This window comes from Carassius gibelio, chromosome A6, assembly GCF_023724105.1.
Source record: "Carassius gibelio isolate Cgi1373 ecotype wild population from Czech Republic chromosome A6, carGib1.2-hapl.c, whole genome shotgun sequence".
Lineage (NCBI taxonomy): Eukaryota > Metazoa > Chordata > Actinopteri > Cypriniformes > Cyprinidae > Carassius > Carassius gibelio.
This window is the reverse complement of record NC_068376.1, coordinates 27939444-27953723: the sequence shown is the minus strand read 5'-3', so window position 1 is coordinate 27953723 and position 14280 is coordinate 27939444. Positions and strand designations below refer to the sequence as shown.

General features: G+C 35.6%; 1 protein-coding gene across 7 annotated transcripts in view; it reads left to right on the top strand.

Moving 5' to 3' along the window:
• Nucleotides 1–14280, top strand: part of LOC128015952 (receptor-type tyrosine-protein phosphatase T-like) — a 247730-nt gene that overhangs the window by 165432 nt on the left and 68018 nt on the right. For 4 of the 7 annotated variants that reach the window (XM_052600219.1, XM_052600213.1, XM_052600214.1 and 1 more), the window contains exons 13-15: nt 3781–3817; nt 6150–6206; nt 12377–12512. In XM_052600219.1, coding sequence (XP_052456179.1) covers nt 3781–3817; nt 6150–6206; nt 12377–12512 — 230 coding nt within the window. The remainder of the gene's footprint in view (nt 1–3780; nt 3818–6149; nt 6207–12376; nt 12513–14280) is intronic. The other 3 variants (XM_052600218.1, XM_052600217.1, XM_052600216.1) reach the window with 1 other exon arrangement.

Genomic DNA, 14280 nt, shown 5'->3' with positions numbered 1-14280 from the left:
TGGCTAACTAATCCATAACAAGCTTCAGAATTGAGTGAGTGACCAACTAGAAAACATATTGACTGCAAATTTGCTGACATATGGATTAACTCTAGCAGGCATGGGAAAAAGCTGAACAGTGACATGAAATCCATATTCTTTAACTTCTCTGGCTAACCATTAGGCATTTGTCATAAGAGAGCTGTGTTTTGCTTTCCCTTTCTTTAAGAACTGTCATGCATGTCCCACTCTTTCCATTTCTCAACAACAGCCTTTTTTATTTATTTTGTTTGTTATAGAACATCCTATCCAAAACAGCAACGGCATGGTAACAACTCAGAATACCTTAGTAACTGCCTCACAACACCCTGACAACGAGCCATAGCTCTTTACCATCACTGCACACACCAGCACCACTTGTGTTTTCCTTGTAAAATGTAGAAATCCAGTACTGATATGCAATCTGCTAGTGGTAATTTTGCAGTATGTCAGGATAATTAAGTAAATGTTTAGATAAAGGCCTTGCAGTCTTCCCTGATCTGTAAAGATTTTTTTTCTTTTTCAAAACTCTTTCTCCATCTTTCTCAGTCTTTCTCTTTCCGCTATTACCCGGTCATCTTAAAAAGCCTTTGACAGTCTGTCAGAGAATTATTTGACTGGAGGGGCAGACAGTATAGCTCAGCTGTCACTTCTTGTAGGAATGTTTCCCATCAGCCAAGGATCCCCTTCTATTATCCCATTCCCCAAGTCCCAGAGCTCCGACTGCACTCAGAAATGAAGTACCGGCCCTCACCCTCTTCCTCTTACCCTTTTCTATTACAAAAAGTACTGAAAAAAATAATCAAAATTAAACTGTGATAGTTTTTAACTACTAGCCTCTTTTAGACTTTCCTTCCTTTTTTGTAGCTTGTTTATATGCCTCCCTTTATTAATCTGGATGGAAAGTCCTCATAAAACTCGATCACTATTATTTTCAGCCACTTTTACAGTGGCCAGGAGTGTTTGACACTGCATGTCCGATAGCAGTCTATGACAGACAGATAGTCCGTTCACATATGAACCCCTTTCCATCTCACTGTGTTAGTCCACCCCCTGCTTCAGTGCCGCAATCAGATGGGACAAACCTCCCCTTCCACAGCATTGACAGTTCATTTTTCAGTGTCAACAGTGTGAGTTTAAGGGCATTGTTGTGTTTGTGTTCATCAGTACTTGATGCATTTGAGCAACTCATAATGGTTTTGATTCCCGTGAGCCAAATTGATATGTGCAATGAAGTGTTGCCAAAGGGATTTTTAAAATTTTTGAAGAGTGCCACTGATAGGCATAGTGAAGTATATAATAAATGCTAGGAGAGAGACTGCCTGATAGATTTTTTCATAGTGTTTGCAAAGAAAAGTTTCATTACTGTTGTTAGGGTAAGTCATTTAAGTCAAGTCAAATCAAGTCATCTTTATTTATATACTGCTTTATACATAAAAAAAATAAATAAATAATTGTCTAAGCAGCTTTAGTGTTAAACAGGAAAATAGTATGTCAATAATGTTGGAAGACAATAGTAAACAGTCAGTTTTTCAGTTCATTGTTGATTCAGTGACATCATCCAATTTAGTTCTCTTCAAATTGTTTCAATATTGTCAGAAATTAAGTGTCCCAAACTAAACAAGACAAAGGCAAAAGTGGCAACAGAAATGGAGAAAAAAAAAAACCTTTCGGTTGAGGGACCAGTTCTCCTCTGGCCAGACAAAACGAGCATGGTGTGTATAATTCCAGGCTGCAACAATTCAGATTGAGCAGAGGACTCGTCTGGATCCCATTTTCTTGTGCCGATGTATGTCTAGTTGACAAGGTCTTCACAGGAAATCTACTCTAGGGCTCATCTAGTTGACATGGTCTCCACTGACATTGAGGAGTTGTAGACATCATCTCTAGGTGTTGATCCACCTGATCTGGATATGGACTGAATCTGGTTGGCTACGATGATCACAGAATAAGAATGAAACAGGCTAATATTAGCGTAGATGCCATTCCTCTTTTGATGTAACAAGTACATTGGGGGTTATGTGAAGTGATCCCAGTACCAGTTGACCTAGTTTGATCTAGTTGATGCATCCCATAGACTTACACTGAAGGAGTGGCTGGAGCCATATAAAGGGGTCAGAATACGGGTCTTTTGACTTTGGCCAGTGCATAACCACCTAGCAACCACCCAGAATACCATAACAACTGCAAGACCACATTTTGTCAAGTACATACTAGCTGTATCATCAACTTTTATTCCAAAACATTACTTTTATAATGACATCTACTAACACAAAAATACCAAAAAAGAAGTATTTGCCATGGTCTGGGTTTAATTTAGTCTGTGCTTTAACTCTGGGTAGCAACATTCTGAACCTGTAAAGAATCAGTTGACAGATCAATTTGAATGATTTATGCAGAAAACCACAAAGTGTTGTTGAGTCGTACTAAAATATAGCAAAAATTGTGCAGTGTGTTTGAGAACATTTGCGGGTTTTATTTAGTAGTAGGCTGTCATTTAGCAGATGATTTTGTCTAATGCAAATTGTAGTGCACTTATTAGCATAGAGGCACACTCTGGGCATGTGCACATACACACATATGAATGCTCAGACAGCCCACTGCAAGTGCAACTTAAAGGGATAGTCCACCCAAAATGAAAATTATGTTATCGTGTTTACACTGTCATGTTGTTCCAAACCCACGAGACCTAATTAATCGTCAAAACACCAATTAAGATATTGAAGATACTTTCTGTCACTTCGTTTAAAGTCCAGGTGTTGTAAAATTATTCTATATTATCCGTCTTGTGAAGAAATATTATTGCTTTAAATGATAACAACAGGATCAATTTAGGTCTAAGCAATGATCAACACATAAATAGAGAACACATTTGAGGTTCTGTGTTTACTATACGTGATGCCTCTATGTATGTGTTTATATATAAATAAAAGCATTAAACAGTTGCTCTACCGTGACAGTATTAGTTTACTTAAAAGAGAAAAATTAGTGCAGAAGAAAATATTTGGTATAGACCCTCCTGTGGCAATGCTGAGATTACAACATGTACTTCTGTCTCTCTTTTCAGATGTATAATACAGCTGCTATACAATATAACTTCATAAAATACTAATAATCTAATCTAATCTAATCAAATCAAGTGGCTCTTGTAAACACGCTCACAGAAACACATGGTAGTGTCTGGCTTCCTGTCTCAGAGCTCTAAACTTCCATGCAGACTTCACACCAAAATCTGTGGACTAATTAACACCTGTCATGCCACATGTGCCATTCGGAGGAAGCAAGTGAGATTTTTATCATCATAACTGGCATTCCAAAGGCAGCCATGAATAGAATAGAATAGAATAGAATAGAATAGAATAGAATAGAATATAAAAAAAATGCTTTAAATTAACATGGCTTCGTGGGTTATGCCATCAGAAGTATTTCTTTAAAGGATCAAATCAGGTCATATGTTTTATAATTGTACCACATTAATGACCTTAAATTTCTTTACTTAACTTGGCTGTGGTGACTTTACATGCATGGGAAAACTGAACTATAATTTAAGCTTCTCCCAGCATTTGTGAATCCTTCACTATCATTAGAAATGTTGTTATATAATTAACTGTGTCTTCATGTCATGCACCTCATGATGAAAATAACCCGAACTTCATTGTGTTGCAATTACTAAGATCACTGTAGCTTGACAAAAACCATGTTCCCCAATACAGTGTCATTTTGACGTTTAATTAAAACACAATCTTTCCTCTTCTCTTCCAGGAAACCAAAATCAACTGTGTGCGACTGGCTTCCAAAGGTATGAGAATTTTTTCACTTATTTTTAGCTTGTATGAATGAAACATTTTAGTATTAATTACTATTGATTTATTTGTTTATTTATTTGCTTGTTCCTTTGTATGTTCAGATGAGACTTGCTTTGGAAAAGATCTTTGGCTGGGTTGATGTTTGGATAGTTCTGTCTAATAGAAATCCCTGTTACCCAACACACTCAATCAAATTCAGTGAAATAATGTTTTGGTTAGAATTAAGCTGATGTAATAGCAGACATGTTATTTTCTCTGTATTCTTAATAGACCTTTGATTTTATAGTGGAACCCACTAAACATAATGAAAAAGAAAAAAAAAATGGACGAAGCCTTTTCATTTAATTGTACATTCAGACAAAGCTCAGTTGCATCAGACTGATATTAGTGCTCCCGGTTTCATTGAGGAATCTGAAATCCCATTTTATTTTACCTGCATGGTTATCTGCCTCTGGCCAACAATTCTGTTCAGTTTCTTTTGCTCCATTTCATTTCCCCTTCTCTCCGTAAAAAGACCCTTTTACATAATCATTTCCAAGACCAGAGCAATCTCAAGAGACTTTCTATTATTTAATGGACATCACAGATAAAGAGACACTACAGCTTTGCAGCGCTACAGAATCCTTTTTTCCCCCAATTCTCTCTTTTCCAGTTTTCTCTCATTTCTTTTGGCTTTTTCTCCATCTTATTCAATAATAATGCTTCTGCACACACCTGTTTGTTTTGCTGAACTCATTTTATTTTGCTCCATGTCAGCCATTTTTTGTTTCGTTTTTTTTAGTCATAGCCTGTTTTCCTTTCATATCCCAGATAGATCCATCCTGAGTTGGGTTCTTATTATGATTGTAAAAACCAATTACTTTTGTGTTTCTGCTTTAGAAGGACATGCTTTATACTTTGTGATGCCCTGGATACAGACATAGGAGAGATTCAGCCTTTCCTTGCCTTTTTAAAGTGGATGTTTTTAATAGATTCAAATTATGGGGTGAATTCACTAAATGGTTGCGTGAATTTTGCACACAGTGTTCAAGCAGAAACTCTGCCACTTATTCACTCACCACTAGTTTAATAAGAATGGTATAGTTCTGCACTGTCCTTAAATCAAGTAATTGCCATTCATATGACAGCAAACACGTCTCCTTATGTGCATTAGATGTGCCTTGTTCATGAAACCCAGTGCTATGTGCTGAAAAATTAACTTATGTTTGCCTGCGTTTTCTAGTGATCAAGGAGTGCACTTTCTCTTTTTTAAATAACTGATTAAAGGAGTAGTTCGTCAAAAATGACAATTTTAACACCAGATATAGATGACTTTGTTTGTTGGAACAGATTTGGAGAAATGTAGGAATGGATCATCTGCAGTGAATGAGAGTCTAAAGAGTTAAGAAAAACCTCACAATAATCCACACCACTCTAGTCCATCAATTAAAATATTGTGAAGCAAAAAGCTGCATGTTTGTAAGAAACAAATCCATCGTGAATATGATTTTAGCATCAAATAGTTGCTTCCTCTGTCCATAATATTACTTTCGTATTGATGGATGCAAACACCTAAATGCAAACACCTTTTTTTTACAAACACACAGCTTTTCCCTTTGCAAGGACAATTATCCAAATCTGTTTGTATGACAAAACATCTTGAATACATCTTGGATGGTCCATGGGTTAATATATTTTCAGCAAATTTTGGGTGAACTATTCCTCTCAGGTGTTTGGATTGCAGTGATACAGCTGTAGTATATTAGATCAGTTTAGAATGTCAAAATTGCAGAAGTATGCTGCATCCTCCTCCTCCTGGCACTCAGAACTGGCACGCAAGCTGGGGAACTGTAACACGCAATTCAGAATTCAGCACAAATTGTGTAGTCTCATTAGCATAATTGCCTAATTTGCATAATTCCTTTATTGAACCGGTTGATAAAACAATGCAAATGTAAATAAACAACAGCAGATGCAATTCAGTCTTGGTGCATTCCCCCCTGTATTTTTTCCCATTTTCATACAATTGGCGAAATTTTTCAAAGCCACATAAGGCCTCAACTGGTAAAATATTTGCATTCATATGAAAAAATCTATTTACAAAGTTTTCTATAACTCTAATGCTTACTCTGTCAGTTCCACTAGATGATTCTGGAGTAATATGAATGTTCCCGTGTGAAATAGCCTACCTGTTGTATCCTAGACATTTCAGTTTCCTTTCCAGCCAAATGTTACTCACTCAAAGGAAGCTCAGATGATTGAGTTGAAAGCATAATTCTTTAGACTATTTTTTCTTTCCTTCTTTTCTCTCATGCATGCCGGCCTGGAACGTAAACCTTGTGTTAGTGGTAATAGGTAGGGGACAAAATACCACGCCCTACATACTTGTCATTCCCAGTGAAGGTGAATATTATTCCATAGTCAAACTTTTCTTTCTTCTTTCTTCTTTCCACCCTTCCACATTTCTTCTGCTGTTGTTTCCTGCTCTACTTTTTTATTTTTTTTATTTGACTTTTTTTTTCTTTATTTTGCTTCTCTCCAACGGCATCTAAATGCATTTTTTGCATGTCTGGTTCACTAAAAAGTCTAGCTGGTTCTCATTGACTCCATTGACACTATTGTAATTTGGGACCCAGTGAATGTACAGTGCTGCTCATGTTTTAAATGATCGTATTATTAATATTTCATGTTTAAAAACAACAGATATCCCTTCTCTATGATAGTTTTGCTCATGACCTTGTTATGCTCTGAAAAACTGAATCCATAATAAATATCAATTTAAAAAATTGCCTACTTAGAAATGATTAATCACATAGAAATTTAAATGATCTTTTGTTAATTCAAAACAATCCTTACGTACATCTTATTTATGAAAATGTTATATATGATGATACACATTATATACTGAATGAATTATTGATACATTTAATTATTATTTTTTTATTTAACTTTATCTCTATAACCCAGCCCTGATATTGTTCTGGACTAAAGTAATCTATTTTTGTTTCACTCAGAACATTATTTAAATATATATATATATATATATATATATATATATATATATATATATATATATTAGGGGTGTAACGGTTCACAAAATTCACGGTTCGGTTCGATACGATACACTGATGTCACGGTTCGGTTCGGTTCGGTACGTTTTAGATATAGCAAAATGTAAAAACATCTCAACTTTTCAGAATGCCGCAAGCGCACCGCGGGTCATGTGACAAGAACTAACCAATCAGCTTCATCCTTTCCCGTAACAACATTGAAAACTCAGCCAAGATGAAGGAACAGCTGATCATAGTTGTATATGGATTGCAATTTTGAAATAAATTTAGTAGCAGAGCTACTGCAAGCGATTTTTAGAGCTGCAAATCCATTTATCCTTCGCTGAAATTTCCGCGTCTCATGGAGAGAGCACGTCATTGTTGCTTAGCAAAGACAGACGCCTCATGAGCGCTTCTGCCCGAGCGCTTCTGCCCGAGCGCTTTGGAAAGGAGGAGAAAGACGCGCTTAGCGTTTTCCATGCGTTTTTAGGCACGATATGTGAACGGCCCCTAAGGCGCTCGCTCACTCAGCACGCGCTGAAGGCTCGTTGCAAAATGTCTAATGCATTTAACAGACCAGAAATATAAGATCCTAAAATAACCAACAGGTCTGGTGTTTGGGTGCACTTTGGATTCCCTGTAAGCTATAATACCGGTGTCTAAATGCTGCAGGGATAGTTTGTTGCGTGCATGTTTCTCCTTTTTTTCGTCTTTTCCCAGATACTGACACAATAAGGTGATGTCAGCGTAAATGAGTTGACGATATGATGCGACATACCGTTGTTTTTTTTATCCACCACTCTCTTGCCATCACCATTATAGCTTAAAGGGAATCCAAAGTGCACCCAAACACCAGACCTGTTGGTTATTGGAGGATCCTGTATTTCTAGTCTGTTAAACGCATTGGCCATTTTGCAACGAGCCTTCAGCGCGTGCTGAGTGAGCGAGCGCCTGACTGAGCCTAACATAAACATATAAGTTGCTGTTTTTTTCTTCTTCGGGAGTGTCAGGGGCGTTGCCTGTTACGTCGTTTGGGTTATTGGGCTACCTTGTTGAACGCATATCATTATATTTCTTTTTCAAATATAATTAATTAGTCCAACGAACCGTTCGGTACATAATGCGTACCGCGTACCGAACCGAAAGCGTCGTACCGAACGGTTCAATACGAATACGCGTATCGTTACACCCCTAATATATATATATATATATATATATATATATATATATATATATATATATAAATATTTTTTTTTACTGTTGAGCTTAATAAGTTTCTGAGCAAAATGTGAAATATGTTGCCTTACCTCCAACACTCCTCCCCTTACATGTGCAAGTGACCACTTCACCTAACATGACCCCAGTCATACACACTGACCCTGCCAGCCTACACTTGTGTGTGTGTGTGCGTGTGGGTGTGCGTGCGTGTGTGTGCGTGAGTGCGTGCACATGTGAGTGCGTTTGCCAGCATGTGTATGTTTGTCTGTATTTACTATTCTAGCTAGACATGTATTCCTGTGCAAATACAATGTGTTCATGTTAGGAAGTATTTAGTATATTTAGCTGATATATTTGTTATATTTGCATTATGTGTTCATATTATTCTTCATTTATTCCTAATGTTAATTTTGTATATTGAAGGATTTTGCTGTTCAAATCAGATGTCAAGCTCTGACACATGTGCACACACACACAGGTGTAAGCTTTTCCATTTCACTCTAAAGTTATATATGATACGAATTGCCCTGACTGAAATTACAAATTGTTTGCATTAAAATATCTTACATTTTTTCTATAGGGTCTAACTGGATATCTGCATTGCAAAGGAGATAGCTTACTTTTAGTCAGCTAGTGAACCATTACAGTGGCTAATCGTCTGAATTATGCAGACTAAAGCTCTCGTCAATTTATTTTTTAAATACATATTTTGACATGCAAGGCTCATAATTATATTTTTAGAGTTTAATTTGAGTGTACAGTGACCCCCAAAAGTAATTAGACACTTGAAACTTTAATATGCATGAATGTCATTGCACTAGTTAGCATATTAAAGCAAGTTGTGTTTATAGTAAAGAAGTTAGTTGAGTTTTAAATGAACTTTTATATCATACTTAAAAAAAATACATTAATAAATAACATTATTTAATTGCAGGTGTAACTTGGATATTTTCATTCTATGCAGTAAAAAATTCAGATATTTTTAGGTGTGGCTTTTCCAGACACATTTTGAGGCCAGTAATATTCACTATGTAAAAAAATAAAAAATAAAAAAACCTAGCTGTGTTTGCTGTACTATCCCAGCAGTTCCAACAACAAGCAAAATAAACAAACTAAAGGCATCATGAATTATGCATGTTCACTTTGAGCTTGAAATCAATTGTCAGTTTACACAAATACCTTTGTTTCTCAAAGCTCCCATCTGGAATTTAGCAAAATGCTCAAGACCATGCTTACATATAAACCCAAATACACTTGTGAATTAGAAACAAAAGGGATTTTAAACTAAATGTATTTACAATCCCACCCATTATCCTCTAAGTATTTGGTATTTAACATCATGGGTTGCTCACGTGACTGCCTGGTCTCAATCCCAGTCCATCTGAGATTATAATCCTGTTAGATGTGTCTGTAATCCTGTCGACTGCCAAACAATGGCAATAGAGATGTCAGCAGCGATATGCACCCCCATAAACCTTGCATAATCCCTCTGCCTACAGATCTGCTTTAAATAAAGTAATACAAAAGCACCTTTTCACATGCTAACAGAACTGAAAAGTATTGCAAAATGCCAGCAATTAAAATGGCAGAACTCACCCACTCTAATGCCCCCTGTATATGGTATAGATTCATTCTTAATATGATGGGCTTTAATAATAATTCCTCTTTGATACTCAATTTTACCCCCTCAAAATAAAAGGATTTGCATACTTGCATATTTTATTGGGCATACAAGCAGGGCTCGTGGGCGAAGTGTATAGTACTTCTAATCAAGGGCAGATTATTTTTCAATATTTTACATAATATTTTATGGTGAAAAAAAAAATAGCACAGATCTTGAAGGAGCACTGCTCTTTGATTGCTAAGATCCTTATGATTCATAAAAGTGTGAGTCATTTAAACCCATATTATTGTCAAAATGTTAAACTTAGAATCACTTTTTAACCACTTAAAAACTATTAAAGCTGTAGTTTCTGTATTGTATTTGCCATATTATACATTGTGGCAATGTGTTGGAAAACATAATCTCTCACTATTTAGTTTGAAGATGCTAGTTTTTCAGAAATTTCATACTTCACCTTGGAAAACCTTGAAAACTTTTTTTTTTTTTGTGAAGCGTGCATTTAAAAAAAAAAAATGTTCCAAAAGATTTTTTTTTTCTGCAGCAGCAGCATTTTTGTTTCTTCGTAGAACATTTTAGTTAACAGTTTGTAAAAGATCCATTATTTTCTTAGTGTGAAAAAATTATATAATCTAAGGAACCTTTTTTAACTATAAAGAAGCTTTGTGGATTGGAAAGGTTCTATGGTTGTTAAATGTTCTTCCCTTGATATTTTTAAGGGTGTTTTGTGAATATTCATAGTCACCATAGTCTTAAAGACAGATCACCAAAACCATGTTTTACTGCTTGCTATTGCTGGTCAGATGGGACATTTTCTTTCTAGAGGGCATTTTATTAGACACAGATATACATTTATCATTTTTACCAGTAAATTTTAAATGCACTTTAAAAATTCTTCTGGTAAATATATAGCTCAATGAGAAGAGATTTGGTGTCCTGAAGGATCAGTAAAATGAGTCAATTAGTTGGTCAAGATTAATATTGATGTATTATCGTGAAGATAGTGCTCGCTGGAAGAATGATATCAGAAAATAGACTAAAAGAACCCCATCATGGAGTAAGTGTGTGTGAGTGTCTGTGTGTGTGTGAATTATGAACTGTTGAACCCAGTCAGATCAGATCAGATGGGAGGACATGGAGTTCAGTTACTATCTTGATAGAGTCAAAGGAGAACACACAGTCCATCCGCATAGACCATCACATTCACCTTCTGACAGCTGTAGATGGAGCCAAAATGTGTTTGGCAGGAAAACATTCCAAAGACTAGCAAGGTTAGCAGAGATTGGCTCAGTGTTCTTTTCAAAGGTCAAAAGAAACAAAAGTTGTTAATGTTTTTAAAGTTCATATATTTTTTAAATATCTATATTTATATTTACATATATTTACAGACATTTTTAGTACTGAAAAACAAGACAAAAATACAGCTTTTTTTGTGAAGGTTTAGATCTACAACATACAGTTCCAGAAATATATATAAACGTTTAATGTTGAATGTTTAATCTGCTCATGCTTTAAAGAGAACTGTGCGGTTTGAGGGAAATACTAAATCAAATTATTGAGCTTTCATGAAAGCAGACCACCCACATAGAGAGATCAATGTGTTAATATGCAGGTGATTGTTAAAGATGTCACACTGGCAGGTTAAAAAAATACTCTTAAAGGAAAAGTGGAGGTAAATAAAACAACATGATTGTTCATGACATAACATAATCATTCAGCACAGGGATTACATGCTACCATTTATTTATATCTATATGTTTTCTGAAGTCTATGCAACCTTTTTCTTCATATTAAGATTGATGTACTGTACATTATAATATGGTGAAATATAGTCGTTAATGTAATAGTTCAGGCTTTGAGAATAAAATGTAAAGATGATTATGATCTTTTCAACAGATAAATACGGCAACAGCGAACAGCTAATGTCTTTCATAGCAATAATGGCAATTTCACAGTACAATTACATGCCTGATGAAAGTAGATGAGCCGTTCGGTGTGGAGCCACGCTAATCTGAACAGTATTTTCTCAAATTCATGCATGGTTGTACAGATTTATACAGATATTACAATAACAATATATTGTCAACAAAACGTCCTGCAAGGTGCCGTGCATGCGAGTATGCAAACAGACACACATACATCTGCATGAATCTCAACCCTCCTCCTCTGCCTTCATTCTCTTTTTGTTTCTTCTATCCATATTTCATGCCTGCATTTCTTGCGTTGAATTGTATTTATTAATTTTTTTTTGCATTCTCTAACCCAGAATCAAAAGGCCCTAAAATGTTTTCACCACAGTGATCCAGTTTTTGAAAAAGCTCCTTTTTTTTGTCTGTTGCCTGTTAATTAATACCATTCAATAAACTATTCCCCTTTGCCATAAACCCGCCACACAGTAACGATCAGTGTCACTTGTGCATTTGTTTTGTCTGAATTTAAATGCATTTAATTAATTTGATATTGATTGCGTGTGTGCTATGGAATACATTTCGTTTTCTGTCTATGGACTGGTTGTACATACTGTATGAAAGTGTGTGAACGTGAGATGTGCTTCCTGTTTGTGTTTTCAGTTGATTTTTGTGTTTGTTTGTTTTGTGTGTGTGACATTGTAGAGTGTTTCTCGACAGCTGTTGTCTTAGTTAAAGGCCCTTTCTCTTCTTTGTGATGTACTTGTTGCTTTAAAGGTGCATCTACCCAGAATTCCAATGACATAGAGCCTGAAAAACAGGTGGACAGCACTGTAAAGATGGCAGGCGTCATTGCGGGAATCCTCATGTTTGTCATCATTCTCCTGGGCGTTCTTCTCACCTTCAAACGCAGGTACTGCTTACACAAGCACACACACTTTTAGATCAATTTTACAGTGAACAATAGGCAGACCAAAAGTTTGGACACACCTTCTCATTCAAAGAGTTTTCTTTATTTTCATGACTATGAAAATTGTAGATTCACACGGAAGGCATTAAAACTATGAATTAACACATGTGGAATTATATATGGAATTATATACATAACAAAAAAGTGTGAAACAACTGAAAATATGTCATATTCTAGGTTCTTCAAAGTAGCCACCTTTTGCTTTGATTACTGCTTTGCACACTCTTGGCATTCTCTTGATGAGCTTCAAGAGGTAGTCACCTGAAATGGTCTTCCAACAGTCTTGAAGGAGTTCCCCGAGAGATGCTTAGCACTTGTTGGCCCTTTTGCCTTCTGTCTGTGGTCCAGCTCACCCCTAAACCATCTGGATTGGGTTCAGGTCCGGTGACTGTGGAGGCCAGGTCATCTGGAGCAGCACCCCATCACTCTCCTTCTTGCTCAAATAGCCCTTGATGCCTTCAGTGTGACTCTACAATTTTCATAGTCATGAAAATAAAGAAAACTCTTTGAATGAGAAGATGTGTTCTAACTTTCGGTCTGTACTATATTTGGAGTTGCTCATATTTGAATGTACAGTAGCCAAGGCGGAATTTGATGGTAATAGTTAGCATTGCTTATGTCTTCTAGTGAAACATGCACACTGGCTTTCTTTCATTACATCACTTCCTCTCACCAACTTTACTGTCCACCCCCCAACACACCCCCTCATGTCATTGTGTCTTAAAAGAGCCCACCTCTTCCCATCGTGTCTCTGCCGTCCCTGCCGCACAAGACACTCACACACCCCGCTCTCCTGCCTCGTAGGTCTTTGCTCTAGTCTCTGTCTGTGGATCAGTTTATTTAGTCTAGGCATGTGTTTGTCTGACCTGCTATTTAAGGCTTGAACCCCTTAAATTGAAGTCCACACTAAAGTTTGTGGTAGATGGGATGAGGATGAAAGAACAATATATCAGACATCATTTCTGTACTTGTGTAAGTGGTAGTTCCCTTGTGTCAGTTACAAAATCTATCTGCAGTCTTATCTAACTATATAGATAGGCTATTTAATTCCCTGTTTTTTTTTTCTTTTTTTCAAAAAATATTTTATTGAATTTTTACTAAATGTGTGAAATAAGATAATTTAATTTAATATTTTTTAATTATGCCTGATTTTGCAATATGAAACTATTTATAATATATTGGCATTTTATTGGCCATATACATATAAAAAATATTTGTAAAGAATTTCAGTGAATTTTAATCAAATGTTTATGCATGTCTCATTTTCCATTATTAAATTGAATTATTTATATTGCCATTTAATGAGCCTTACAGATAGTTTATAATAAATTATTTCTGTTTATTTTACCGAGAACTATTTTATGAAATAGGTTTATGCATGTCTCATTTTACATTATTAAATTGAATAAATTATAATATATATAATTATATTGGCCTTATAGGTATTTAATAATGAACTTCTGTTTTTACATTATTGAATTTAATTATTAATAATATATTATTGTTCTGGGTGTTATATGGACCAATGGCCATACTAAATACAGTATGCTATTCATATCATATATTAGTTTGAGAAAGTCAGTCACAAGTTGGTGTTGTTTTTTTTTCTTGCCAAGTACAACTGCTTTCTGTTGAATGCAGAAGTGCTTCACAAGCATTGGGGCCTATTTAATTAACGTGATTTTATTGACCACAGAAAACCTGGAGCTAA